At 35.7% G+C, this 27,088-nt stretch overlaps 2 protein-coding genes across 6 annotated transcripts; one reads left to right on the forward strand and one right to left on the reverse strand.

Moving 5' to 3' along the window:
- Window positions 1-7,348: 7,348 nt before the first annotated feature.
- On the reverse strand, window positions 7,349-10,018 carry LOC138696658 (uncharacterized). Its single transcript, XM_069821880.1, has 2 exons — window positions 9,848-10,018; window positions 7,349-9,478 (listed from the first exon to the last, which is right to left on the reverse strand). The coding sequence occupies exons 1-2, from the start codon at window positions 10,016-10,018 to the stop codon at window positions 7,634-7,636; spliced, it is 2,016 nt and encodes a 671-aa protein (XP_069677981.1). The 3' UTR covers window positions 7,349-7,633.
- A 3,266-nt stretch (window positions 10,019-13,284) lies between these two features.
- LOC138696660 (ubiquitin thioesterase otubain-like) lies at window positions 13,285-26,712 on the forward strand. 5 transcript variants are annotated; one of them, XM_069821886.1, is made up of 7 exons: window positions 13,285-13,303; window positions 14,230-14,304; window positions 18,947-18,999; window positions 19,089-19,303; window positions 23,446-23,530; window positions 23,654-23,875; window positions 26,217-26,712. In XM_069821886.1, the coding sequence occupies exons 2-7, from the start codon at window positions 14,262-14,264 to the stop codon at window positions 26,412-26,414; spliced, it is 816 nt and encodes a 271-aa protein (XP_069677987.1). In that variant the 5' UTR covers window positions 13,285-13,303; window positions 14,230-14,261; the 3' UTR covers window positions 26,415-26,712. The 5 variants fall into 5 exon arrangements, with proteins under 5 accessions (XP_069677987.1, XP_069677984.1, XP_069677983.1 ...); XM_069821883.1 differs by lacking the exon at window positions 13,285-13,303 and adding an exon at window positions 13,323-13,709 and having other exon boundaries at window positions 23,672-23,875; XM_069821882.1 differs by lacking the exon at window positions 13,285-13,303 and adding an exon at window positions 13,368-13,709.
- Window positions 26,713-27,088: the final 376 nt, after the last annotated feature.

Consider the following 27,088-nt stretch of genomic DNA (forward strand, 5'->3'; position numbering starts at 1 on the left):
TTGCATAGGTATTCCTTATAAAAATTAATCGTAACGTGCCCTCATAGGTTTTGTAAACTAGTATTGTCAGGTTTACCAATCGTACCGGCACTCTTATCTCTTTTTATTTTTGAGTTCTGAATTTAGGAGAATAATTCTTGTACTTGTGAGTTCATATTTTAAAATAGGTAGTCTATATAGTATATTACATTATATTATTACAATTTAAAATATATAAATTAAGGAACATTGTAGTTTGTATTGCTTCTGTGAAATGTTTAAATGTTTCTAAATTGGACAACCTTGAGCATTTTGCCGGGAATTTCAATAACCGGAACACTCAGTCAAAATAGTCATATCATTTTTATTTTTGTGATAAAACCAAGTGACCGAAATTAGGTGAAATAATGGTGAAAACGGTAACGGTAATATGGAATATCGTAGCCAGTCTTTCAAAGGGGAAAAGGTAGTTCGGGATATGCTTGAAAATTCCTGTATTTTGAAATGGTTCGAAGTTTTCTTGTTTCTCTTTAGATGCTCGGTAGTGTCTCAGGAATAGTTCTTAAATACAGACTAATAGTTTTTATTAAAGTAATCCACACAAAAAATTAAATTTGAGAGTAATAGTTAATGATTTTCTGTCTTTTCCTTTAGAGGTTCTAAGTATAGTGAATTAGATCAGTGACTTTCATTCCTTCGGCAATGCAAGGGAATGAAGAAACCATTGACTGATGTAGTAACAGTGATTCAGTGATGTAATTTGATTGGTTTTACTATGAAAAAGTAAAATATTAAAAACTGTTTACATTTTAAAATATTTTGTAACTGTAGATTTAAGTTTTGAAACGAAAATCTTAGTTTTCAATATTTTTTTCTGACCATATAAAGTGCAAATTAATTGTACTGAGCTCAAATGAAATGCCGAGTCGAAGGCGCTATCGATTTGAAATATTATCTTGTTACAAGGCTTACTATTATTATGAAGGTTACTTATGTCCCAGCCACTATAGCAACTTGACCAACTGACTTTTGGCCTCACGTTCACATGTCGAAGCAGAGGTGAACGATCATCCAACAGAGATTTCGTGTGGTTAGCACGCTGATCTCCCCAGCTGTTATAGCTGGTTTTCGCAACCGGATTTCGCTACCTATCGTAGCTCCCCAAGTGCATCACGATGGTGGGTGGGCACCAGTCCCATACACTGGCCGAAATTTAATGAGAAAATTTCTTCCCTCATGAGGACTCGAACCAGTTCGGATTTCGTAATGCCAGTCCTAGGCAGGATGCCTTAGACCACGATGCCATGGCGCGGGACTTGGGAGAAGTGATAGTAGGAGGAAAAAGAATAAAGTGCATAAGATTTGCTGATGATATGGCGTTGTTAGCAGAAGAGCAGATGATACTAAGAGATATGCTACTGGAGCTAAATAACAGCTGTGAGCAGTATGGGATGAAGATAACTGCAAATAAGGCGAAGACCATATGGGATTTTCTATATTGGCTTTTTCTCATTTAAGTAAACTTGCGAATTCTAAATGACGTGGTAGAGCAAGTGGATAACTTCAAATGCTTGGTGGTAGTATAAGCAGTAACATGAACTATTGCTTACTTACTTACAAATGGCTTTTAAGGAACCCGAAGGTTCATTGGTGCCCTCACATAAGCCCGCCATCGGTCCCTATCCTGTGTAATATTAATCCAGTCTCTATCATCATATCCCACCTCCCTCAAATCCATTTTAATATCCTCCCATCTACGTCTCGGCCTCCCTAAAGGTCTTTTTCCCTCCGGTCTCCCAACTAACACTCTATATGCATTTCTGGATTCGCCCATACGTGCTACATGCCCTGCCCATCTCAAACGTCTGGATTTAATGTTCCTAATTATGTCAGGTGAAGAATACAATGCATGCAGTTCTGCGTTGTGTAACTTTCTTCATTCTCCTGTATCTTCATCCCGCTTAGCCCCAAATATTTTCCTAAGCACCTTATTCTCAAACACCCTTAACCTATGTTCCTCTCTCAGAGTGAGAGTCCAAGTTTCACAACCATACAGAACAACCAGTAATATAACTGTTTTATAAATTCTAACTTTCAGATTTTTTGACAGCAGACTAGATGATAAAAGCTTCTCAACCGAATAATAACACGCATTTCCCATATTTTTTCTGCGTTTAATTTCCTCCCGAGTGTCATTTATATTTGTTACTGTTGCTCCAAGATATTTGAATTTTTCCATCCCTTCGAAGGATAAATCTCCAATTTTTATATTCCATTTCGTACAATATTCTGGTCACGAGACATATTCATATACTTTGTCTTTTCGGGATTTACTTCCAAACCGATCGCTTTACTTGCTTCAAGTAAAATTTCCGCGTTTTCCCTAATCGTTTGTGTATTTTCTCCTAACATATTCACGTCATCCGCATAGACAAGAAGCTGATGTAACCCGTTCAATTCCAAACCCTGCCTGTTATCCTGAACTTTCCTAATGGCATATTCTAAAGCGAAGTTAAAAAGTAAAGGTGATAGTGCATCTCCCTGCTTTAGCCCACAGTGAATTGGAAAAGCATCAGATAGAAACTGATCTATACGGACTCTGCTGTATGTTTCACTGAGACACATTTTAATTAATCGAACTAGTTTCCTGGGAATACCAAATTCAATAAGAATATCATATAATACTTCCCTCTTAACCGAGTCATATGCCTTTTTGAAATCTATGAATAACTGATGTACTGTACCCTTATACTCCCATTTTTTCTCCATTATCTGTCGAATACAAAAAATCTGATCAATAGTCGATCTATTACGCCTAAAACCGCACTGATGATCCCCAATAATTTCATCTACATACGGAGTTAATCTTCTCAAAAGAATATTGGACAAAATTTTGTACGACGTCAATAAAAGTGATATTCCTCGAAAGTTACCACAGTTGGTTTTGTCCCCCTTCTTAAAAATAGGTACAATTATGGACTCCTTCCATTTTTCTGGTACAATTTCCTTTTCCCAAATAGCAAGTACAAGTTTATAAATTTCGCTATATAATGCACTTCCACCCTCTTGTATTAATTCTGCTGGAATTTTATCGATACTTGGAGACTTGTACTTTTTCAGATTTTCTATCGCAATTTCGACTTCTGAAAGCGTAGGTTCGGGTATAAATGGCTCAGCAGTTTGTATTTCAATTTCATCCCGATCATTTCTATTTGCATGAACTATTGCTAGCAATTCAAAAGAAGGATAGCAATGGCCAAGGAAGCTTTTAATAGAAAAAGGAGCATCTTCTGCGGACCTCTGGAAAAATAACTAAGGAGGAGACTAGTGAAGTGCTTTGTATGGATATGGAGAAGAATGGAATGTGTGAAGTGGACAGACAGAATAAGAAATGAAGCTGTGTTGGAAAGAGTGGGTGAAGAAAGAATGATGCTGAAACTGATTAGGAAGAGGAATAGGAATTGGTTGGGTCACTGGAGGAGAAGAAACTACCTACTAAAGGATGCACTAGAAGAAATGGTGAACGGGAGATTAGTTCGGAGCAGAAGAAGGTATCAGATGATAGACGACATTAAGATATATGAATCATATGAGGAGACAAAGAAAAAGGCAGAAAATAGAAAAGATTGGAGAAATCTGTGTTTGCAGTGAAAGATTTGGCTTTGAACAGAACACTGAATGAACGAATGAATGAATGCAACAAAGGTATTTCCTAAATTATATACCAGCAGCGGTCATCAACACAGAGCACACTCTGGCTAGCTTCTCTTACCTGCGGATAACAGATTGCACTATGGTGCATTTGTGGCTGCTGGCAGGTATGCTCTCTGCCTCTTCCTGTTGCACGACAGAGCATATTAAGTTGCACCGCTTACCCTTTACCCATATCAGCGAGTGCTGACGACCACTGTATTAGAAGATTCTACAGCATAACCATTTCTTCAGCATTTAACGCTCTTTCCTTTGTGACGTCTGTTGCAGCATGAAGGCATTTTAGCAACTAAGATTTGACATGTCAAGGTTGAGGTTGATCATAGGAGGCTCATTCTAATATGTAGATTCGTCAAGGCGTTAACTAGCGGGATGATTTCAGTGGAGTGACGACAAAGTTGAGTTGGAAGAACCTCACAATATATTGGTGGCGCGAAATTCGAACATTTCTTGGTTCCGTGATTAAAAAAATACAACAAAAAGGTGCCAGAACAGCATTCCAGCACGTTAGCAGAGTAATTGAGAAACCAGATTCCACAAGTTAATATTTTATTTATTGCATTCAGGAAGCACATGGAAATGCAAGAAATCCCGAAATTTGGGTATCCAATTGAAGGAATTTATATTTCAGGAGGAAAAGATAAATTGTTTCCTGCCAGAAAAAAGCACTGGTTGTTGTTTAGTCAACTGTTCAAAGAGACATTTGAACTCACAAGTAACATCAATAAAGGCATCACTCATGAGGCAACTAAGCCAGGAGAAAATAGGATAGGATGACCAGTTCCTTTCCCCCTCCATTGCACACATCGCTGACTAGTTACATATTACACTAATCAGACTTCAGATGTATACAAACAATTGTTTTTCCTCTGACACATGTCCTCAAGTGAGATGTACTGCCTGATAATAGTTGTACATATCAGGTAGAATCTCAGAGGTGAAATTACTGGTTCCAACTATTAAATGGACTTTTAATCATATTCGTTACTCTTGATATCATTTCCTCATCATTATCATTTCATTACTTCCTGATAACAATGATAGCAATGACGTCTTGTACGTATTTATTTCGAAGAACATGCGAAATTAAATTTTCTCGAAATACAATGAATATACACTAATGTTTGTGGAAATTTCAACACCAAGAAGGATACATGTGACTGAAATGAAATTGATACCGCAGATTAGATACATGGCAATGATTAGAATTACAGAACTGACCTGATCTGTGACCGTGAGATTTCAGTGTCGTATGAAAACTGTGTTATCTGAAGTATAAAAAAAATTGTTTGTAATGTGTAACCAATAAGCCAATACAGTTTAATAAAACTTTTCTCTCAAGTGTAGATAGACACATTTTTAAACTTAAAAATTACAACAAAACATCCAACACAATGTCAACATAAATATGTGGATTGATTAATCAGGTAAACAATAAAATATATAAGCTTAATACTATGTTTTTCTTTGTTGCCATTTTTTTTTGTCTATTTTAGTCTGGCTATTTTAAAGATTTATAATGCCTGAACCAAGGACACAATGTAGAACAATGGAGATAAGTGCATGAGTTGTTTAAATTATGGAAAGTATAAGAATATAGTGTAAAGGTAATATATTAGTTAGTCAAGTGACGTAAATAGCAAAGTGAGATAGGAGTATCAGGTGGGATAGAGAATACGAAAAAAAAAGATTTTTTATACCATATGAGTATAGAAAGTAAGTGATAGAAACGGTAATGAAAAGTAAGTATAATGAAACTAGTCTGAAATAAATAGTAAACATAATAATCGTACCTATTTTTAAGAAGGGGGACAAGACTAGCTGTAGTAACTTTCGAGGAATATCACTTTTGTTGACGTCGTACAATACTTTGTCGAATATCCTTTTGAGAAGATTAACTCCATATGTAGATGAAATTATTATTCTAGTTGAAGCAAGTAAAGTGATGATTGGGTTGGAAGTAAATCCCAAAAAGACTAAGACTTAGTATATGATTATGTCTCGTGACCAGAATATAGTACGAAATGGAACTATAAAAATTGGAGATTTATCCTTCGAAGAGGTGGAAAATTCAAATATATTGGAGCAACAGTAACAAACATAAATGACACTCAGGAGGAAATTAAACGCAGAATAAATATGGGAAATGCGTGTTATTATTCGGCTGAGAAGCTTTTGTCATCTAGTCTTATGTCAAAAATCTGAAAGTTAGAATTTATAAAACAGTTATATTACCGGTTGTTCTGTATAGTCGTGAAACTTGGACTCTCACTTTGAGAGAGGAACAGAGATTAAGGGTGTTTGAGAATAAGGTTCTTAGGAAAATATTTGGGGCTAAGAGGGATGAAGTTACAGGAGAATGGAGAAAGTTACACAACACAGAGCTGCACGCATTGTATACTTCACCTGACATAATTAGGATCATAAAATCCAGACGTTTGAGATGGGCAGGACATGTAGCACGTATGGGCGAATCCAGAAATGCATATAGAGTGTTAGTTGGGAGGCCAGAGGGCAAAAGACTTTTGGGGAGACCGAGACGTAGATGGGAGGATAACATTAAAATGGATTTGAGGGAGGTAGGATGGGATGGTAGAGATTGGATTAATCTTGCTCAGGATAGGGACCAATGGCGGGCTTATGTGAGGGCGGCAATGAACCTCCAGGTTCCTTAAAAGCCAGTAAGTAATGATAGGAATAGGGAAATTAGGTTTAGATAGGTTTTAGAACTATATATAATGCCAGATGAATAAAGTGAAAAATAGATGCAGTAGCTAATAAATAAAAGCATTGAATAAAGAAAGACAAGTGAATGAGTCGTCCACTAAGTTTAAAATTGATGTAGTCTCCCTGGGTGGCGCAGTTGGTATAGCACTGGCCTTCTGTGCCAGAGGTTGCAGGTTCGATCCCGGCTCAGGTCGATGGCATTTAAGTGTACTTAAATGTGACAGGCTCATGTCACTAGATTTAGTGGCATGTAAAAGAACTCATGTGGGGCAAAATTCCGATACACTTATGATGCTCATATAACCTCGGCAATTGCGAGTGTCGTTAAATAAACCATAATAATTAATTAAAATTGATGTAAGTAGTATAAGAATGGGAATGCTGGCCCAAATACAGGAATGTACAGGACCGAACGATTGAGTGACAATAAATAATTTCATATTGCCTAAACTTCCGGGCTTTGGCAATCAAGATGTATAATTTAAAACAGTTGGAAAATATTTTCCCAATAGAGTTCGTAATCGCAGACAGAAGCCAAATGCTGGGATAGTGATCAGAGCGAGAAATGTGTTTCTCTCGCACGAGGTGCGTGAGAAACTCTAGTGTGTGACGCAGTGTTGCCAACTCGTGGGAATTTTTCCATTTTGTAGGACATTTTGAAAATAAATTTGCAAAATGGGAGAAAATACAAATAAATGGGAATTTTTTCAAGAAAATATAATAGGAATAAAAGTAAAATATATGTAGACACTGGAAAAGGAAAAATAAGTTTATTACGGTTCTTAAAAGTAAATATTTACGTTGTGGACAAAATAAAAACTGTGTACAAGGATATTTAAAAATGAGGAGTTTGGAAGTAAAACATGGTAAGTGATGTTTTAGTGTTTTGAAGTTATTAGGTAGGTAAACATTTAGAAAATCTAATTACAAATTTACAATAGTTAGATGTTTCATTTTATTTTATACTAGTAATTTCAACATTATGAGACATACTGGTGGTAGTACTAAACAGAAAATATTTTATGTAATCATTAGAAAAAAATAATTCAATGAGTATGACACAACAGTATATGATAGATACCATGTTATACATGCTGGAAGAATGTTCACTTATCACAATTCTGTTCTTAGTTTTCCTTATTATTTAAGACAAAATATATTAATATGAGAGAATATAATTATTCCTTTAATAAGCTTAAGGGTTAAAATCACATCTTCAAAGTTCATATTCACTGCTCTCATTATTTGTTTTAGACTTCTCAACCACTTTTAATGCTTTGTAGTAATCATGATGAACTTCCGGTATGTATTGCAAACAATATAAGACATCATTTAACTTAGTTGCCTCTATGGGTCGTGGACTTTGACGTAGAATTGGAAGATTACAATTGACACCTTCAAGGAATTTCACTGGACGACCTCTTCGTCTTAGAGATATAGGTTCCATTTCCCCATAGTATTTATCTGATACATGCATTATTCCTGGATCCTGAGATGAAAATTGAAGCCTCACAGCATTTCTGATTTCAAACTTGTCGTCAGAAAATGTTGACAGATTCTGATTGAAATTTTCCCGCAAGTTTGAAACCTTCACAAAATCATCTATGGTCATTCGGTGCACAATCATTGGTCTCTTCTTCTGACACCTGACCAAGACCTCTTCCCATTCCTTGGGTGAGAATACATACTGACAGTAATTCCGTACATATTTCTCGACTACACCAAAATCACGATGAGAAAGCAGTATTGTATGCCCTACTTGTGAAAATATGTGCAAAATAGTTTTGAATCTGCCATCTGCTATTAGTTTCAACCATGCTGCAACAATGGTCCAATTCTTGTTCTGACATTCACAGTTGTCAGATACTGCTATCAATTTCTCTCCCCGAATGTCGTGATACTCAAAGTGCTTCAGTAGACAACTGCCAATTTCATCTGCTCCTCTTCCAGCAGTCCCTTCATCCCACATGTAGAAGTAACCTTGTTTTTCTGAACAAGAATAGATACTGAAATTATAGCAGGATAACTTCTTTTTGTAAAAGGCAGGACCAGTTGAGAGCTTGGGTGTAGGTAGGGCCTGTTGCAAATCAAAAGTAATGACATAAATACCCTTATCTTTCTCTGATGCTTTTGTAGCAAGGATAATGGCATCCTGTCCTGCTTTTGCTTTGCGATGATGTAGCTCTAGCTGATCAGATAATGTTTTCAACAAGCTTTGGTCTTTTTCTAGTTTAGCCTTTTCTATTTTTATATTCAGAACATCACATGTGCTGCAGGTATCTGATTTTGGATTCTTAAAGGATATATTGTGCTCTTCTACAAAAATTCTTCTAAATTTATCGCTTGATACAGGACATTTTTGCAGTTGTACACACTCTTCTTTGTACTTCTCATAACAAGATTCTATTGTGTATTCCATGCTCATGAATTTCCTATTTGGGCTGTCAACTCTTTTGTAATGGCTGGTGTATGTTGGCAGCCTATCTATAAAAGCATTCACAAACTCAATGTCTGAAGTTGAATACTTTTTTGGATGATGGTGATGTTTTCCTCTACCATCTTCTGGGGGAGTTGTACAGCCTTCTTTTATTTTAGATGTTAGATATTCTAAACGTCCTCTACTTTTTTGCAATCCATGAATATTCAAAATGGCAATTTTACAAACTTCAATGCGATTTCCATTAGATGACATCATAGCATACCTTACGGTTGTGCTTCTTCGCGATGGACTGTTGGTTTTTTTTGTTTTTCTTTTCGTTTCCGTTACTTGTATGCAGCTATGAAGATAGGCATTCTGTAAATCATAATTTCCCATACACCAAAACTTCTGAAAAATGTTCTTTCTTTCTTCTTCATTGAACAACTGATAACATCTTTTTTTACAGTTACAATCAGGTCCAGGTTCACGACTTATACCCTCTCTCCCTTTTCCTCGTTTTTGAATGTACGATAAACCTCTGTTGCGAGCTTCTTGACTTTTTTGTTGCTGATTCATGCCCTTCTTCCTTTTTCTGCCACGCCTTTCGTCTCTAATATTAGGATCTTCGTTAAGAGGAATATTCTAAAAATAAATAATAATAATATCAATTAGGCCTACTTGTTTTATGAACAGTAAATTTTATGTATTGAAAACCTTGAATTTAATGGTAGTATAAAATTCTTTTGACAATAATTTTTCATGAGAAAGAATAGTCACTAATTATGAAACTGAAACATAACTTTACATCTAAAAACAATTCTCATGTTTTAAAAAATAATAAATACATATATACACATGTTTGGGAGATAATACAGTCATTACCGGTACCGGTATTTTAAGTCAAATGTTTTTCACTTCTTCAAAGTACAGTACTATGTATAAGATGGTAAGTACAATAGTTACCATTATGTACATGCAAACTGCAAATCTGAGGTTATAAACATTTCTTACCTCGGTTTGTTTATTAACAATGCTGTAATCACTTCCATTATCTTCTGATTGGTAGTCTGGATCTTTATTAGGGTCATCACACTCATAATCACTATCTAGTAGCTGTTCTAGTATTGCAGTATTGTTCACTTTCATTTTACCACTAAAATCCAACATTCTTCTAGCAGCCATTTTGTCTCACATACCAAGTTATACATGCAACAGTTTGTATTTACCAGGAAAGTGAATTCTGTATACTTCTGCCATCTGTTAAGAAGTTGGAAAACTAAGTCTTGCATTAGGCTCAGAATGTTAAGATACAAAAAGCAAACACAGCTTCAAGAAACAAGCAAGATCCTTTCTATTGAAACATACCTTTTATTCTGTAGATGGATTTTTGTATGATTAGATATTATGGAAATGTCTGCATAGGCTACTGAAATTTGAAATTAGGTCTAGGGTCTAGTAATTATTTTGCTGCTTAATGTAACTTTTATTTGTTTTGTTTATTGTTTAGGATACCATAAAATAAGTATTGCTCATTGTATGAATTTATGCTTTTTTTTTTCTTTTATGTCTTATTTCAGTGTATTTTATGTATATTCTAATATATATTTGTACATATATATTACCTACCAGTACTTAAGTATTTGTTTTGACGTGTCCTATATCATTGTATATGACCTATTGGATGAATAAATCTATCTACCATATTAGTATATGCTACATATCTCAATTTTGACCAAAATGCCAGTTACCATGTTTTACGCCCGAGCCCTCAAATATATTGTAGCCTATGTATTGTTGCAATATGGAACAGATTACCGGTAGAATTAGAAAACTGTTAACTAACACTGACAGAACCTCAACAATGTTTTAATTTAAAATATCAAGTAAAATGTATTATTGGTCTATTGTTGTTGACAGTACATTTTGATGAAGGTAAACTACATCAAGGGTATTTTGTATTTTGCTTCACAAAATATGGAGAGAGCAATAATAATAATAATAATAATAATAATAATAATAATAATAATAATAAAGGTTATATACATAAAATATTTGTGTTTATTTTGCGAACCTAGTGAGTGCAAAATTAATACATGTGCTTACTTTAATTTTGTGTCTTCACTTTTACAGACTGTAAACTTCTTCTTCTTCCAAATTAAGAGTATAAAACTATAGCACTTAGGCACGAAAGGCCTATTGTGCACCCTATAATTTGGAAATCAACCCAGAAGACCGCAATGGGACACCAACCTTGCGATACTACTCAGTTTAATTTCCTGAAATTCCTCAGGAGACAAACCAGCAAGCCAGCAAAATGTGAGGTGATGACGTGATGACTCAATCTCCATCCCACATTTCCAACAAGTTGGGTCATCACTAAGGCCCAAAATGTGAAGCTGCTTATTTAGATGGCAATATCCAGTCAAAAGACCAGTAACACTTCTTATAATTCTCCTTTTCAAGGCCAGGATTTGTTTAGTTGAGTCAGATTTTGGTTCTTCAATAAGAAGTTTAGCCTGTCTCACATAGCTGTTGCAGATCTCCAAGCTCCTATAGTTCTTTCATAAGGTTCTTCTTTAGTGCCTGTTTGGTTATACACTTAGACGTCAGCTGGGTAGCGCAGTCAGTATAGTGTGCTCGAGATTGCAGGTTCAATCCCGGCCCAGGTTGATGGTATTTAAGTGTGCTTAAATGCGACAGGCTCATGTCTATAGATTTACTGACATGTAAAAGAATTCATGCGAGACACAATTCCGGCACACCAGTGACGCTGATATAACCTCGGCAGTTGCGATCGTCGTTAAATAAACCATAATTTTTTTTAAAAATTGTACACTTAGAGATGCCAACAGAAGGTTCTGGGCCATAGCATTGGATTGAAGCTCCATGCTTGGCCAATAGGTCGGGTTGTTCATTATTGTATACTCCACTGTGACCAGGGACCTAGATGAGTTGTACCGATACTTAATTTTTTCTGGTTAGAGTTTCCAGGGTAGTTCTGCATTCTTTAACGAGCCTGGAATCGACTCTGTGGGGACTTAGTGCACCCAGTGCAGCCTGGCTATCAGAGCAAATGTAAATATTCATGCTTTGGCAAAATCTATTTAGATTTTCCTGAGCGCAGACTAATATAGCAAATACAGAGGGTAAACACAGAATGTATTAAAAACTTGCTACTTCGGAGTGTAAGCTATTACAAAATTGTAATGAAATAATTCACAAATAAATATTATGTGATAATGCAGGATTTCTATTATATGTGCTGACTGCTGGTGCAGTGTGTTACTTCTTGCCATGGCAAGTGCAGTATAAATATTCCATCCTCTCAAGGCAGTGTACATTCATTCGCGAAGATGGTTAGACAGCTGACACTAGAGAGAAACGCGTTTTTGTGTGTAAAGTTTATTATAAATATGAATTAGCTCGTTGTGTTCGTGGGGAATTTATTCAGACGTTCCCTGATCAAGTACCTTCTTCCAGAACTGCAGTAATTCATGATATTGTTAACAGATTTGAATTTACTGGTTCAGTGGAAAAGAAGAAACGCACACGAAAGCATACAGTTCTAACAAAGGACAAATTAATTGGCACACATCTTCAATTGCTGCCAACAAAATCACTCTCGAAATTAGCATAACAAGTGGACGTTTCCGTGTCTTCTGCACATAAAGCAACAAAATTGTTAAAACTGAAGTCTTACAAGTGTACACGTGTTCACTGTTTACAAGCACGAATGCGTTATTGTGTGATTTTGTTTTCATCAGTGACTGGAGGTTTAATCGACCCACAACTCGTGTTCTTTTCAGATGAGGTGTGGTTCCATTTGACTGGTCGTGTAAACAATCAAAACACTCACTATTGGTGTTCTGAAAATCCAGATCATGTACAAGAAATCCCTCTTCATAATAGAAAAGTTGGAGTTTGGTGTGCAAGACGAATAATCGGTCAGATTTTTAAGAGTGGAACACACCTTATCTACTCTTCATTACAGTCTAGACCATAGACAAATAAGTGTCTTCATTGTTCTTGAGTTGAGCATTTTAATTATTGTGAGGTTAAATATCGTATATAGGTCTACCGGTAGAACAAATGAAATCAGAAACATTACAGTGGCCGAACATATGTGTTTTACTGATACAACATCTGCTTAGCCGAAGGTGGACGACATTTTCAACATCTTTTAGAAGGTACGATTTTATACACATTTTAAATTGCGGGATTAACCTACGAGTGCGGCCGGCTGCGAAATGTCCAGCGAAACACCGCGCCAACGCTCAGTGGGTCTACATATTTATAATACTGGGTCATCCATATATCTCGGAACCGGAGTTGCATGAAGCGCGTCGCCGACAACAGCAACGCGTTCGTGCGGGCGGGCGGAGAGCGGACTGCGGGGATGACTGGTTTATTCAAGGTCTCGCAACGCAGTTTGTTCTGTGTTTCATTGAGAGCAACATGTCAAAAGAAGTGAGCGTAATGGCAAATAATAGGCCTAATTATTCCATTTCACATCGGGTGTTTATTTACGATTCGTATGTCCGTACAAAATCCGCTCGTGCTGTCAGGAGATTATTTCAAGAGAATTTTCCAGGTGTTCGAGTCCCAAGTCGTGGGACGATTCATAGATTAGTTAATAAATTGCGTGAAACGGGAAGTGTTCTTGATAAGAAGCGAAAAAGGCGACGTACAGTGCTTACAGAAGAAACTCTTGATGACATTGGACAACGCCTGGAAAATTATCCTAAGAAATCTCTTAGCCGTCTTTCTCAGCAAACTGGAATTTCTTATGGTTCTGTACAAAGGGCTACGAAGTTACTGCAGTTAAAATTGGAGACAAGCAGTTCCAGCATCTCCTTGCGTGACATGAGTTTGAGTGAGTTGTTAACTTTTAAAGCGTATTAGAGTCTATTAGGGCTAGGCACACTCTAGCATAGCAAGAAACCGCTGAACCACGGACTCATGTATTGCCCGGCCGGCGGAAAGCTATAGCTTATCGGCCGGCACAATCCCTGCCGCAGCTCTGGCATGGATGAATATTCATCCATGGCTCTGCTCAGACCACCTCCGACGATAATCGGAACATACAAACAAATGACAGTAGCTTGACCTGTACGCCAGTACGAACACTGCGACTTGGTGAATTATTGAATGTCGGAGTTTCTTCGGGTGTATATGAAGAAAATTACTTGAGCTGAAGGTTTTTATTAACAAAGAATTATACAATTACATTGTGTTACAATTCATGTGACAGATAGTGGAAAGTCAATTCAATATTTTCTGAATTTAAACTTTTTTTAAGGTTATGTTATGAGGTTAGGTTTGGAATTTTTAAAAATATTTCAACTCAATGTAAAGATGGAATGTAGTAACATTAACTTTATTTTATTCTCCAGGTTCCCGTGATAAAACAACCTTGGTTGAGATCATGGGGGATGAAAAACAAGTCCCCAGCACAAAGTTTGATCCAGGTATGATAGTAGTTTTGTTACACGTTTAATATTGTGAACCTAACAATTTTTCTGTCTTACGAATGACAGAGTGATCAGAAGCCCTCATTTTAGGTGAATTGTCCCATTGTTTGAAAAGGATAAAAGTACATATCAATAAATTAACCTACCGGTATTATTTTACAAGTGTAGGCCTACTGTTTTGTTTATGGTGTAAAATTGTTACGATGTATAAACAGTAATGAATGTCATTTACGAGAACGAAAAGTGTATTCCTACAATAATAAACCATTTTTATTTATAAATTTTATTCAAATAAGTTCTTAATATGAAATTAAATTAAACGCAGCAAACTGTGTTTGTTTATTCGCTATTTTGAGAACGAAATCAATTAAATTATTGAGTTAACTATAGGTTATCGATTTTGAATAAAAAGTATCTCTAAACTACGAACTAACCCAAATATGAATTACACCTTCAAGCCTAAATTACATTGTGAATTATAAATGTTAACCCAGAATTAGAATAAGCCTTGATAAAGGTAACATCTTAACCTAAGTTTTGCACCATAATACGTTAGAATTAGACTTTTGGGTATTTCACCGTGGAACTTGACTTTTCCAAGTTTCGGAACTACATAGGCTTCAGGTAGGTACCATCATCAAGACAAATAGACTAGAGGAGTCGCCTACTCTGTTGGACTCGTTATGTCAGGCAAATTCGGACGATTGCGAGTCCAACAGAATAGGCGACCTCTCTAGTTTTACCTATTTACCCTGATGATGGAGCCTGTATGTAGTTCCGAAACGTTGGAAATGTCAAATTTCAGAACATTATGGAATGCCCAAAAGCCTCATAGTCACCGTGAAAGCCTGAAAACTCATATTATAGCTTAGTATTATATGGATCGTATGCAGAAATTGAAAGGAAGGCGGAAAATGCAGTAATAAAGATTTGAGAATGCTGGGTATGCAGTGAAAGACCTACCCTTGAGCAGGAAACTATGAATCAGTGAATGATTGAATACCATAGTAGGCTACATTGTTAGGGAACATAGCTCATTGTTCAAATTATGATTAGGGTAGTAATTACTGGCAATGTAACTCTTGTTTTTTAATTTCTTTTTGTTGAAGAGCAAAACAGGATCCAGAATTGAAAATGTTAAGTAGACCTATATTGCGTGATAATCTATTACCGGTAGGTGGCTTTATTCTGTTGCATGAGAAAGGAAACAAAAAAATAAACCAATCTTTCTTGAGGGTGCATCATTATTAATGCAACAAATTACTGACACGCCTGATCACATATAATTGCGAAAGAAGTCACGTTAAAACCTTTGTGGAATTGCATGGAGCAACTTTACTTCCATCTAGCTGCCTTTTTCAATGGTGGAGGCATTGGTGGTGGTTCTCATTTTATGTTGTCCTTTCATAATATGGGAATGGCCAATCTGATTTATATGTGAACTCTTCTTTTTACACTGCATCGGCAAATAATGGTAGGCCTAGTTATTGCATGGAGCAATTCACATATAGAAGTGCCTTGGATATTTTCATTCCATGGAACTTAATTTGTTCTACATAATTATTTAAAATGTATTGGGTCATCCCACGAAATTAAGGACAAAAGCATTGAATTTTAAAATTATCATTTTGTCTAAAATTTCCATATTTCTTTGAAGTACATGAATTGAACTCGAAACATTAATATATTTTCTGGAAATGCGTTATTCTTGTATTTTCTCGCAAATTGGTTTGGTGATTATTAGCACTTGCTACACCTGTTTACAAGCAACTCGTTCAATGTGCAACATTGTCTGGTTCGAGGATTTATAATATAACTTATACATATTATAAACAGAGAGATAGTGGCTTAAGATAAATTATGACATTTTTAGACTTGAATATTACGTGTCCATTTTGCTTATAACGAGAGTTAATACAACCACCTGCCACATATTGTGAGTTACAAAAATAATCTAATTTTTTCGTGAATGTGTTAATAATAAGTCTCTGAAGTCTTATATTGTAGTAGTCCTCTTGGTATTCATCCTTACCTTCAACCATAGCTAAAAATAATCCATTGTTGGTATTACACAAGAGCGTATTTTGAAATCTGAAAATATGTAACGTGAGTGACGGTAGTGTGAGCTGCTCGTATGTAACATTAGTTGTGACATTTAGTTGAAATTTTCCTTAAATATTGCATTTAAAGAAATGTTAAAATTCTTCAAATTAGAAATCAAGAAACAAAATTACTTCCAATACATGTCAGCTGCAAAGTTTTTAGATTTGATCTAACATCTGCCTTTCTGCAAATCAAGCTTTCAGGTATAACTCCCTGTTTTTTTTACAGGGAGTTATACCTGAAAGCTTGATTTGCATAATACACGCCACTGTTCGTTAACATAAAGCCACAATTTAAGTCACACAGAGTTAGTGTGCACTCAGTGTTGGTTGCTTGACAGTTGTCAGCCCACTTTGAGGTCTGTGGATATAAAGGAAAAATTGGATCGGTGTCTGGTAGAGTTCCCGGATAGCTCAGTTGGTAGAGTGTTGGTACATTTAACTAAAAGTTCCGTGTTCGATGCCTGGTCCCGGAACAATTTTTCCCCCGAAATTATTCATGTGCCTTTCTGTTTGATTGCTTCAGTGCTTTGTAGCAGACTCATTTTAAGTACAATGTTTAAGAGCCACAACCATAACAGGAATAGGCCTAACACAAGTACACTGCATTAAGTCTACCATATAAGAAGGAAAAGTTGCTATCTTAATTTTAAGCAAGGAGGCTAGATATGATAATCAGATAGGCATCAGCCATTTGACTTCAAAAGTCTGTTTCTAAGAATTCTTTCGTGTATGGTGCAGACACTGATGAATCAGCAGATAGAATTTGTTTCAATGAAAGGGCTGATATTAAAGTAGAAACATTTATATTATTTGACAAATTTGATTATAGTTTTTTAGTCGGTTATTTAATGACGCTGTATCAACTAATAGGTTATGTAGTATCAATGGCATTGGTGAAAACAAGATGGTATTTGGCTAGATGAGGCCGAGGATTCGGCATAGATTATCTGACATTCTCCATATGGTTGGGGAAAACCTCGGAAAAAAACCCAACTATATAATCAGCCCAAACGGGAATCGAACCCGCACCCGAACGCAACTCTGAATCGGCAAGCAAGCACATTAGCCAACTGAGCTACGCCGGTGGCTTTGATGATAGTATATCCGAAGTTTCAGATATGTTACGAAGTTCTGTAATTGAAGATGACGTTAAAATAATGTCTCAAGAGTGCTGACAATTATGGATGCTTTTTAAAAGCAATAAAGAAGAGACATTGTATGTAAAATTGAACCAGTTTAATGCACGCTATCTAAATCAGTTGTTGAAATCAAAGGGGACAGAATGTTTTGCAAAATTGATAAGAAACTTTAAGATTTATGAATCACTGTGTAACAAAACATAATGGTCACAAATTTACACTTACGGACAAAATGTAACACAACTTACTAGCACTTCCTCATAAAATTATTTTCTTTTATTCCTCTTTTTGCTATCCATGGTTCAAGAAAATGACTGTATATTCTAAATAAATGTAATGCCGTGGTAAAACTGGAAACATGCAAGTCTTTTACTTTCAGAGAGATTTGAAGTAACATTATTGTCTCTGCTTGGAATGTTTTTTTGTGTAACGTGAGTTATAACTTACAACTACTATTTCAACAATAAATCACAAGTCCACACCTGTGGAGTAATGGTCAGCACGTCTGGCCGCGAAACCAGGTGGCCCGGGTTCGAATCCCGGTCGGGGCAAGTTACCTGGTTGAGGTTTTTTCCGGGGTTTTCCCTCAACCCAATACGAGCAAATGCTGGGTAACTTTCGGTGCTGGACCCCGGACTCATTTCACCAGCATTATCACCTTCATTTCATTCAGACGCTAAATAACCTAGATGTTGATACAGCATCGTAAAATAACCCAATAAAATAAAATTAAAAAGTAAATCACAAATAATTAATTATATTCCTGCTTACTGGTTACTGCCATGAAGAATGTTCTTATGCAATAAATAAACCAGAACAACTTTCTTTGTTTTTTGCTTTAGTACATCTAATAAGTTCATAAATATGTCTGAATGTAACGCAAGTTACTGTGGAATGACCCTTCTGTATTTTATTCAGTTTACTCCATGTTCACTGCTTATGGAGATTAAAATGAATGATACTCGTCCATGTTTTGTGCACAGCCACATTTAATGCAATTTCGTGTTACACTCCTTGTTGCAACTACAAAAAACCAACAATCCACGAATGCACTAAGGTGATTTGTTAAATTTATGAAGTACTGTCCAGATAGAAACATGATGTGGTTACGGCACAAGGTGTGGTTGCAAGTCTGGATGCTGCTTAAGATGGCTGGAGACTGCAACAAGGAGAATGAATAAGCACAATATTTTGTTAGTGAAAACTTTTATGTTGTATGTAACTAACAGATATCTTAAATAAAATAATAGATACTTATTATATACCTATGTCGGGCATATGTAGTAGCATCACAACTTTCTTTTTAAAGAATATTCACGATAAAATAGAATTGTTTTAGTCATTGTTAATTTTCTCTCTGTCCCTTTAAGTGTTTGTTGTATCATTATTTTGCAGGTGTGAATCAAGATGAGCTGATCATGCAGCAGCAGAGACGAATAGAAAAAGAGGTGAAGTAAATCTCTATAATTTGTTCATTACACGGTAGGTTGTGATTAGAATGTATGTAAACGTGACAAACTGTACTGGATTGCTTTAGATTTCCGAGACCACTGCTTTAGTTGGTGATATGGAAGGATTTTCAACCCTTGAAGAAGAGTATGCAGGTGATGACATTTACTGTCAGAAGGTCAGAGACTTGGCAGGGAAATATAAGAGCATGCGCCGCACCAGACCTGATGGCAACTGCTTCTTCCGTGCCTTCAGTTATGCGTACTTGGAACGACTTCTGGATAATCATGAAGAATATGAAAGGTTTTTATGTAGATTGCTTAAGGTGTATATAAATAACTTATTATTTTGTTTACTGGTTATAAATGAGTATTTGCACAGTTGTTAAATCTGTGTACTTATTTAACGCTTAATTTTTAAAATATAAATAGAAATCTCTTGATTTTGTATACTATGTCAATGCCAATGCTATTGAAACTGCAACAATTTGGGGAGTGAGTGCAAGGCTTAATTTGTAAGTATGTGAACAGAAAAGCAGTAACAGTACAGAATGATGTATATGAAAGAAGAAAAATTAATGCTATGTCAAAATATTTAGTTTGTTTTATAAAATATGATACAGATATGAAGAATGTTACATGTCATATGTCTGTGGTGTGTAGATAATTCCCGGTTGATGTGGACATGAAGCATTCTTTTTCCTGTGGCTGTCAACTTTCAAAGTGACATCACATATGGCTCGAACTGTTTTTCTGTTTTGTACTTTAGGCATGTGATAATCTTTATGCTAAGCCATTATATGGCAGCATCAGCTTCTTTTGCACTGAAAGTGGACATTAAGCATTTTTCTCCATTTGGTCTTCATACAAGGTGTGATCATCAGCGGCGGCTCGTGGGTACTGAATTCAGGGGGGCTGCATACAAAAATAAACCATGCAACTTATCTTATTTAAAGATTAGTTCCATGCGCCTTGTCTTGTAGGTTGCAAACTTTTGAATCACCTTCTTATTAAAATCCGATATGTCGTTTAACATAGTCTTTACAATGGAAAACATAGCTAATGCGGTCAGTCTCTCTTCTCTCATCGTATTTCTAAGATAGGATTTTACTCTCTTCAAGCACGAAAAGCAACGTTCTGGTTCGGAAGTTGTCATTGGTACGGCGATAGCTATGCGTAGTAGCTCCACAACTTCTGAAAATGAGGCCTGCAAGTTCTCAGATAGAAGAAACTGCAAGAGCTTGACTAGATCACTGATATTTCTGAATTCTTGTCTCTGATACAACACAGTGAATTCCGTTTTTAGTTTGTCTTTATCGGACATTGGAAAAAGCTTCACACATATATTTAGGTCATTTTCAGGAAATGAACTTTTGTAGCATTCAAATTTTTCTTGACACAGATGAGAAGATAATATCAGATGATCTATGAACTGGAATCGGGTGTTAGCTTGTGTGATAATGAGGTCACACACTTCCTTGGGTGCCGCAACCCTTGTCTGAATCCCTTCGACCTTACGACGCTTTTTAGGTTTTCATTTTTACAGATCTCGTTGCTCAACTGTGCACTGTTCCGTATTGTCTGGCATTTAAAAGAATCCTGCGGGACAAAATTCCACCACACCGGCGACGCTGATATAACCCCTGCAGTTGCGAGTGTCGTGAAATAAACCATAACTTAATTGTTTATATGCAGATTTTAACCTTAGAAATATCTAACTGGCGATTTTGTGGTTGGTTGTATAATATATCTACATGATACATTAATAAATGAAAAAAACTGAGCCAGAAATTGAATTCAGGATCTTCAAGAGTACGCACCAGGGCGCTTGCCTCATTTATTGTGATGTTGTTAGATGTTTCAGATTCCATTATGGTTTGAAAGCATTCTAGCAATGGCTCCTTCTTCTCATGAACAACATTTACTGTTCTTATTTTAAAACTCCATCTTGTTGCCCCAGCTGATGGAATTGTCTTTGAAACATTAATCTAATACAGGCTGTGTGGAGATCGAGAGAAGAAAGCAGGGATACTCGATAAATTAGCAAAACAAATGCGAGCTTTGTAGGCTATTTTGTTTAGCGGCTCTTTCCATTATGAGATTCAACTGAAGGGCACTTAATTTCACATTTCTCCTGAATTGTTAAGGTACTGAACTGAACAGACTGTAAATATTGTACAGAATTAAACATTGTCGCACTTGTTACACTCAAAACATTAAAGAAAAGGTATTTAAAACTGTGCGCTACTGACAAACTGCTGAAAATTTTGCAGCGCTGGAAACTCTGGATTCACGGCGAAGGGCAGCAGGGGGAGGGGTAAAACTAATGCTCAAAGCATCCGAGATGAGACTGGCAGCTCCAGGAGAGGAAGTGGCTTCACCAATCCGTCCTTGTCTATCATTTCGCTCTGGCAGCACCAGGGGAAGAAGTGACTTCACTAATGACTGCATGCTTGTCGATGAGAGCGAAATTTAAAAAAAAATTCGAGCTGCTAAATAGAGACTGTATAATAAATGTATTTCACAACATAAAACTAGACAAGAGCCACAAATGTCTGGGGGTGCTGCAGCTCCGCAGCCCCCCTACGAAAGCCGCCCCTGGTGATCATTAAATTCCGAGACCTGTCCCATAAATGGAAATAAAATTACCTGATTTAAATTTGGCTGCCACCCCCTTCAAAGTAGTCCCCTTGGGCAGCTATACACCGATCCCAGCGCATCTACCATTTTTAATGCCTCCTGGAAGTCGCGTTCTTGAAGCTTGTCAAGTACCTTCTGCTATCTATATTGGATCTTCTACACTGTGCCAAAATGGCGACCCTTTGGCTTCAATTTCATCTTCGAAAACAAAAAAAAAAAAAAAGTCGCAGGGGGCCAAACCTGGTGAATACGGGGGTGAGAACAACGACCATCTTGTTATGGATGCAAAACTGGCATGTTGTGAGAGTTCTGTGAGCTGGCACATTGTCGACAAGGAGCATCCATTTGTTCTCTGCCCAGAGTTGTGGTCGTTTCCTACGAATATTCTCCAAATGCAATTTCTCTGAAGGTGATGCATCGATCATCACGCACAATTTGTCGAATTTCTTCGGAATTTTCGGCAGTGTTGCATGTATGAGGTCGAACTGGCCTCTCGTCGTCCTCCAACGATGTTCTGCCATTTCTGAAACGTGAATGCCACTCAAAACACCTCGTCTGACTCACTGCTTCATTCCCGTAGGCTTGCTGCAACATTCCATGGGTTTTGGTTGCCGATTTACCGAGTTTCACGCAGAATTTTATGTTGGCTCTCTTCTCCAGTTTCGAGTCCATTGTGATTTCGCAAATGCGCGAATGCACGTGCTAACAAAACCTTGTGTAACACAGGTCTCAATGAAGATAGCGCTTTGAAACTTTGTGTCGCATCTCTTCAAAGTCATCTAGGTCACTGCTGCACGTGTGTGTCAGTCACGTGATCTGTTCGGGCATAGCAGACACAGTCTCGGAATTTAATGATCACACCTCGTATATTATATCAGTTATAATCAGAGATCAGAACTTTGGCAGAATGCCTTTTTAAATGTGTTAAATCTATCTTCATTTCGAACGTAAATATGTACGAATTATACCATTGTAATTGAAACGTCACAGTTTTATGTTGCCCTTTTCTGCCTTTTTCATTATAAATGCCTAATTAGAAAATAAATGCTTTTTTTCCCTTTATTTGATTATTTATCTATTATTTATTCATTTATTATTAAAAATTTCCTACAGGTATATTTTAATTTATTTCTATAACCGCTACAATGAAAGTGACTTCACTGAATGTATATTATTGTCTTTCAGTCAGTTCATATTCTCTTTGCAACATTGAGTGCTGCCGTGCAAAAATGTATAACAGTAAGCGTTTTAATTATCATTTGTGTTTATTTGACAAGGCAACATTATTTTTAATGGTTATTTTTCTTTCAGAATTCATTGCGACATTGTTGTAGCTAGCTAAATATTTTATATCGCAACATATCAGTACAACCAAACACAAAAATGCATTTTCCAAGGCTATTGGGAAGAAGATTTCTTTGCTTCCAATATAGTAATTGCAACATTGAGTCGAAAATCTCAATTGCATTCAACTTGTGTAAAGCTTTTTTTGCTTCCGAAATCCCTTTGTGGAAAGTGAAAGGTTGTGAGTGTAGTGCAAGGTTTTTCTAATTGCCTTTTATTGCGTATTTTAGCTATTTATAAGTTAATGCCTTTTTGTTTGCCTATTTTAGCTATTTATGATGCCTTTTTGCCTGCGTATTTTAATGATTCATAATGGCTAAACTTCCGGTCTCTGGTTATAATATTTAAACATTTACCACAAATGCTGTGTGTTTCATCATTTTAAATTGTAATAGCTATTAATATTAAAATCTTGGATATTTGTCACTTCCTCTGTTAACTCTGTCATATTTCTTTCATCAGATTCCGTGATCTAGCAGCAAAAAGCAAAGATAACTTGGTGGCATTAGGATTCCCACAGTTTACTGTTGAAGATTTCCATGACACAGTAAGTATAAAATTCTCCTAGGCAAATTAATTTATTTGAAATGATAATTCACTCTTCTTTTCGTACCTTAGTATGTGAGTATAAAGCCAATTATTTTTATTGAGACAAAGCAAGGTATAATAGTTTTTGGAAATGTTTCAGTTTATGGAAGTCGTTGATAATGTGGGACAGGGTCCCACCAAATTTTCACAGAATGACCTGCACAAGTTGTTTAATGAGCAGGGCTATTCTGATTACATTGTTGTGTACCTGCGTCTTATAACATCAGGGCAACTTCAGCGTGATTCTGACTTCTACCAACATTTTATTGAAGGAGATCGTTCAGTTGCTGATTTCTGTCATCAGGTAAGTGGAGAGAGATTCTCTATGTAATACCTGTATAATGATATTGTTAGTTTTAGCCTGCACAAGTACCAGTACCTCCTTTGAACAAGTGGTAGTGTAAATGTAAAGGTTTAACAAGAGGACTGTTTTTTTTTTTTTTTTAATTACTGGTATTCATTGCTAAAGCCATAAAACTTTTTCATTTATGAATGCTGTTGATGTCACAGATTGTTGTGATGAGTCATTGGTAACTTTACAAACGGCTATGAGTAAATGGGTAGGGGATTTATATGACCATTAACATATCCAGTGTCATTCAATACACTGCACATAACTACACTTTAAACATCATGAACACACTGAAGATTGTATTGAGCTTCAGTGGAACTATGTTAAAAACATAACAGTAAGATTACGTAAGATTGAAGTGCTCAAATTTCAAAGAACGAAGAAAATTAATCCAACCTTAGTTATATGGATTAGTAAACTATTCTGATGTACTTCTACGAAATAAACATCTATTATAATTGTATGCACTATGATCATTTCAAATTTTAATGTGAACACTATTAGTAACTTTAAAAGCGACTTCTGATAGCCTAAAATGATTCTTATAATGCATATCATATTATCATAAAACAATCTCAGTATAATTTGGGTTCTTAATATAATTATACTTTTCTTTTTTTCAGTAGTTAAATAAAAGTACATTGACTCCACTTTCAGGTATGAATACTGATGTTTCTAATCAAATTTAAGAATTGTTCTGAGGAGTTCTATTGGATTTCCTGATGACTTTAAGAATGACTAGATGAACATACTGTATGACTTTAAAGAATTTATTCAAAATTTCGACATGTTCACCATATATATATATATATATATATATATATATATATATATAAATATATATATATATATATAGACACACACATACAGGATGTTTCCGAGGTGGTGTTACAAACTTTCAGGAATGATGGCGAAGGGCACATGTATCAATTTGAGATAAGGAACCATGGTCCGGAAATGACTGAGTCGAAAGTTATAAGCAAAAATAGTTGTGTGGATATGGAATTGTAATTTGGCACTTTTGGAACAGTCGTGAAAAATAGTATGGGCCGGATGTCTCCTACATGGGTACTTGAACCCGATACAATCTGTGAGCTTGCCTACTGTTCCCATTGGCTCATCTGTATTCGAAAATCAGGTCTGCTTATTCCGCTCTCGTGTACTCCATTTCACTAGGACTGATTGACTGGACACTGCAACTTATACAGTTTGTAACACCACTTCGGAAACATTCTGTATATATATAAAATTCTGCTTCTTAAAAAATATTATACAAAATGATTTAGAATACTTTATAATCTTTCAAAGAACCCTGTTATTCTTCTTTTTCTTCTTCCTCCTCTTCCTGCCCCCCAGAGGAGATGTTAGAAATTGACAGTATGATACTTCATGCGTCATATAACCAATTATTTATTATAATTTTTTCTTGTTTTGAATGTGAAGAATCACTTCAGAATTAATATAGAGTAGTTCTGTCTGTTACATCCTATTGAGTAATGAATGAAAAGTCTGTTACTCATAACATATTTTAATAAATATAAATTTCCAACTTATGTCACTTGTAGTATTGTATCAAGATGTTTTCATGTGTCTCCATGGCTCCTTAGTAATCACACAGTTTTTTGAACAAGAACATATTGCTTGTGTGTCTAGAACTCTATTTCTATTTTTAAATAAATTCGTATGCATGGTCTAATATATATAATGCACCATTTACATGTTGTAGTGTTGACTTGTAAGGGCAAATACTTTTCATGACATGGTGACAATAATATAAAAAAAATTGTGAAATGAAGGCAAAGGAAACATCTATATTCTGAGAAAAACTACAACCTCCATTCCAGCCTTACACAGCAGTCTTTGGCCACAAGTTTTACTGGACTTGTGGGATTTGAACCTTTTCCTCTCATAGATCGCTGATGCACTTGCACTGTGTGACATTTTTATAACTATTAAATGGAATATGCGAAAGATTGTAGCAAATATTCTTAAATGATGAAGTGCTAAAATTGTTTAAATTTGTGTTTATGGAAATTTTATACGAACCCAGTAATTAGTATGTGAAAATAGAATTGTATAAAATATTCATAGTTGACGAATTATGAATGGCTGCGCCATAATCAGAAATCTGGAGCTTACACCTCACCCAAAGTGTATATTGAAACATTGATATTGTCCTTAAAGCAACATATCCAAAAATATTCAGTGATAATTTCTGTGAAAATGAAAGGCATTAATGGCATATCACTGTATTTTTTAAATTAAACTTACTATTATTTTTTTTATGTTTCAGGAGGTGGAACCAATGTACAAAGAGAGTGATCACATCCACATCATTGCTTTAAGCACAGCTTTAAATGTCGGTGTCAGAGTCCGATATATGGATAGGGGAGAGGCATCAGAAGTAATTGCACATGACTTTCCAGAGGGAAGTCACCCGGCCGTCCATTTACTATATCGACCAGGCCATTATGATATTCTCTACCCATGATGCTCAGCGTGCAGATGTTGTGTGATTGCGAGTGCATTTCTCTCTGAACTAATCTTGCATTTAATTTATAAATATCTTATTGCAGACAAGTGTACAATTAGTTTCTGTACTTCCCACCTGCAACAGAGATATTATTTGATCACTCTAAATTAAAATGAACCATGAAATAAGTGTGTCTTGACAGGGTGTGTAGTTATCTCATTGAAATGTGGGTACCTTCCCTCATTTCGTCATTTTTCTATGTTTCAGCTATTTTATAGTAATCTGGGTAATTGCCAATAAAATCAGTGCAAAGTTCCATTGAGTAATTTAATATCATCTTTTAAGCAGCTACAGTCTGAAAACTTTGAATATTCTACACATTCAAAAGAACTTAATAACATGTGTCATGATCATGTTATAGATTTCCAACTGTAAGCCACATATTTCTATGTAAAAATTAAAGCATTAAAATGTTATTTATAAGTTCACTTCAAGATTACAGTTCTTGATAAGTAAGAACATTGCAAATAACAGGAGAAAGTAAACAGTAAATATAAAGATTACATATTCTCTCTTATATTTTATATTATAATTAATAATTTTTAGTTTTACTGAAATTTATTATTTCAAACAAATTTTGTATATATCATTGGGACTTGCAAAATTTGTTTGAACTTCCTCCTTAATTCTTA

The sequence above is a fragment of the Periplaneta americana genome, chromosome 3 (genome assembly GCF_040183065.1).
Source record: "Periplaneta americana isolate PAMFEO1 chromosome 3, P.americana_PAMFEO1_priV1, whole genome shotgun sequence".
NCBI lineage: Eukaryota > Metazoa > Arthropoda > Insecta > Blattodea > Blattidae > Periplaneta > Periplaneta americana.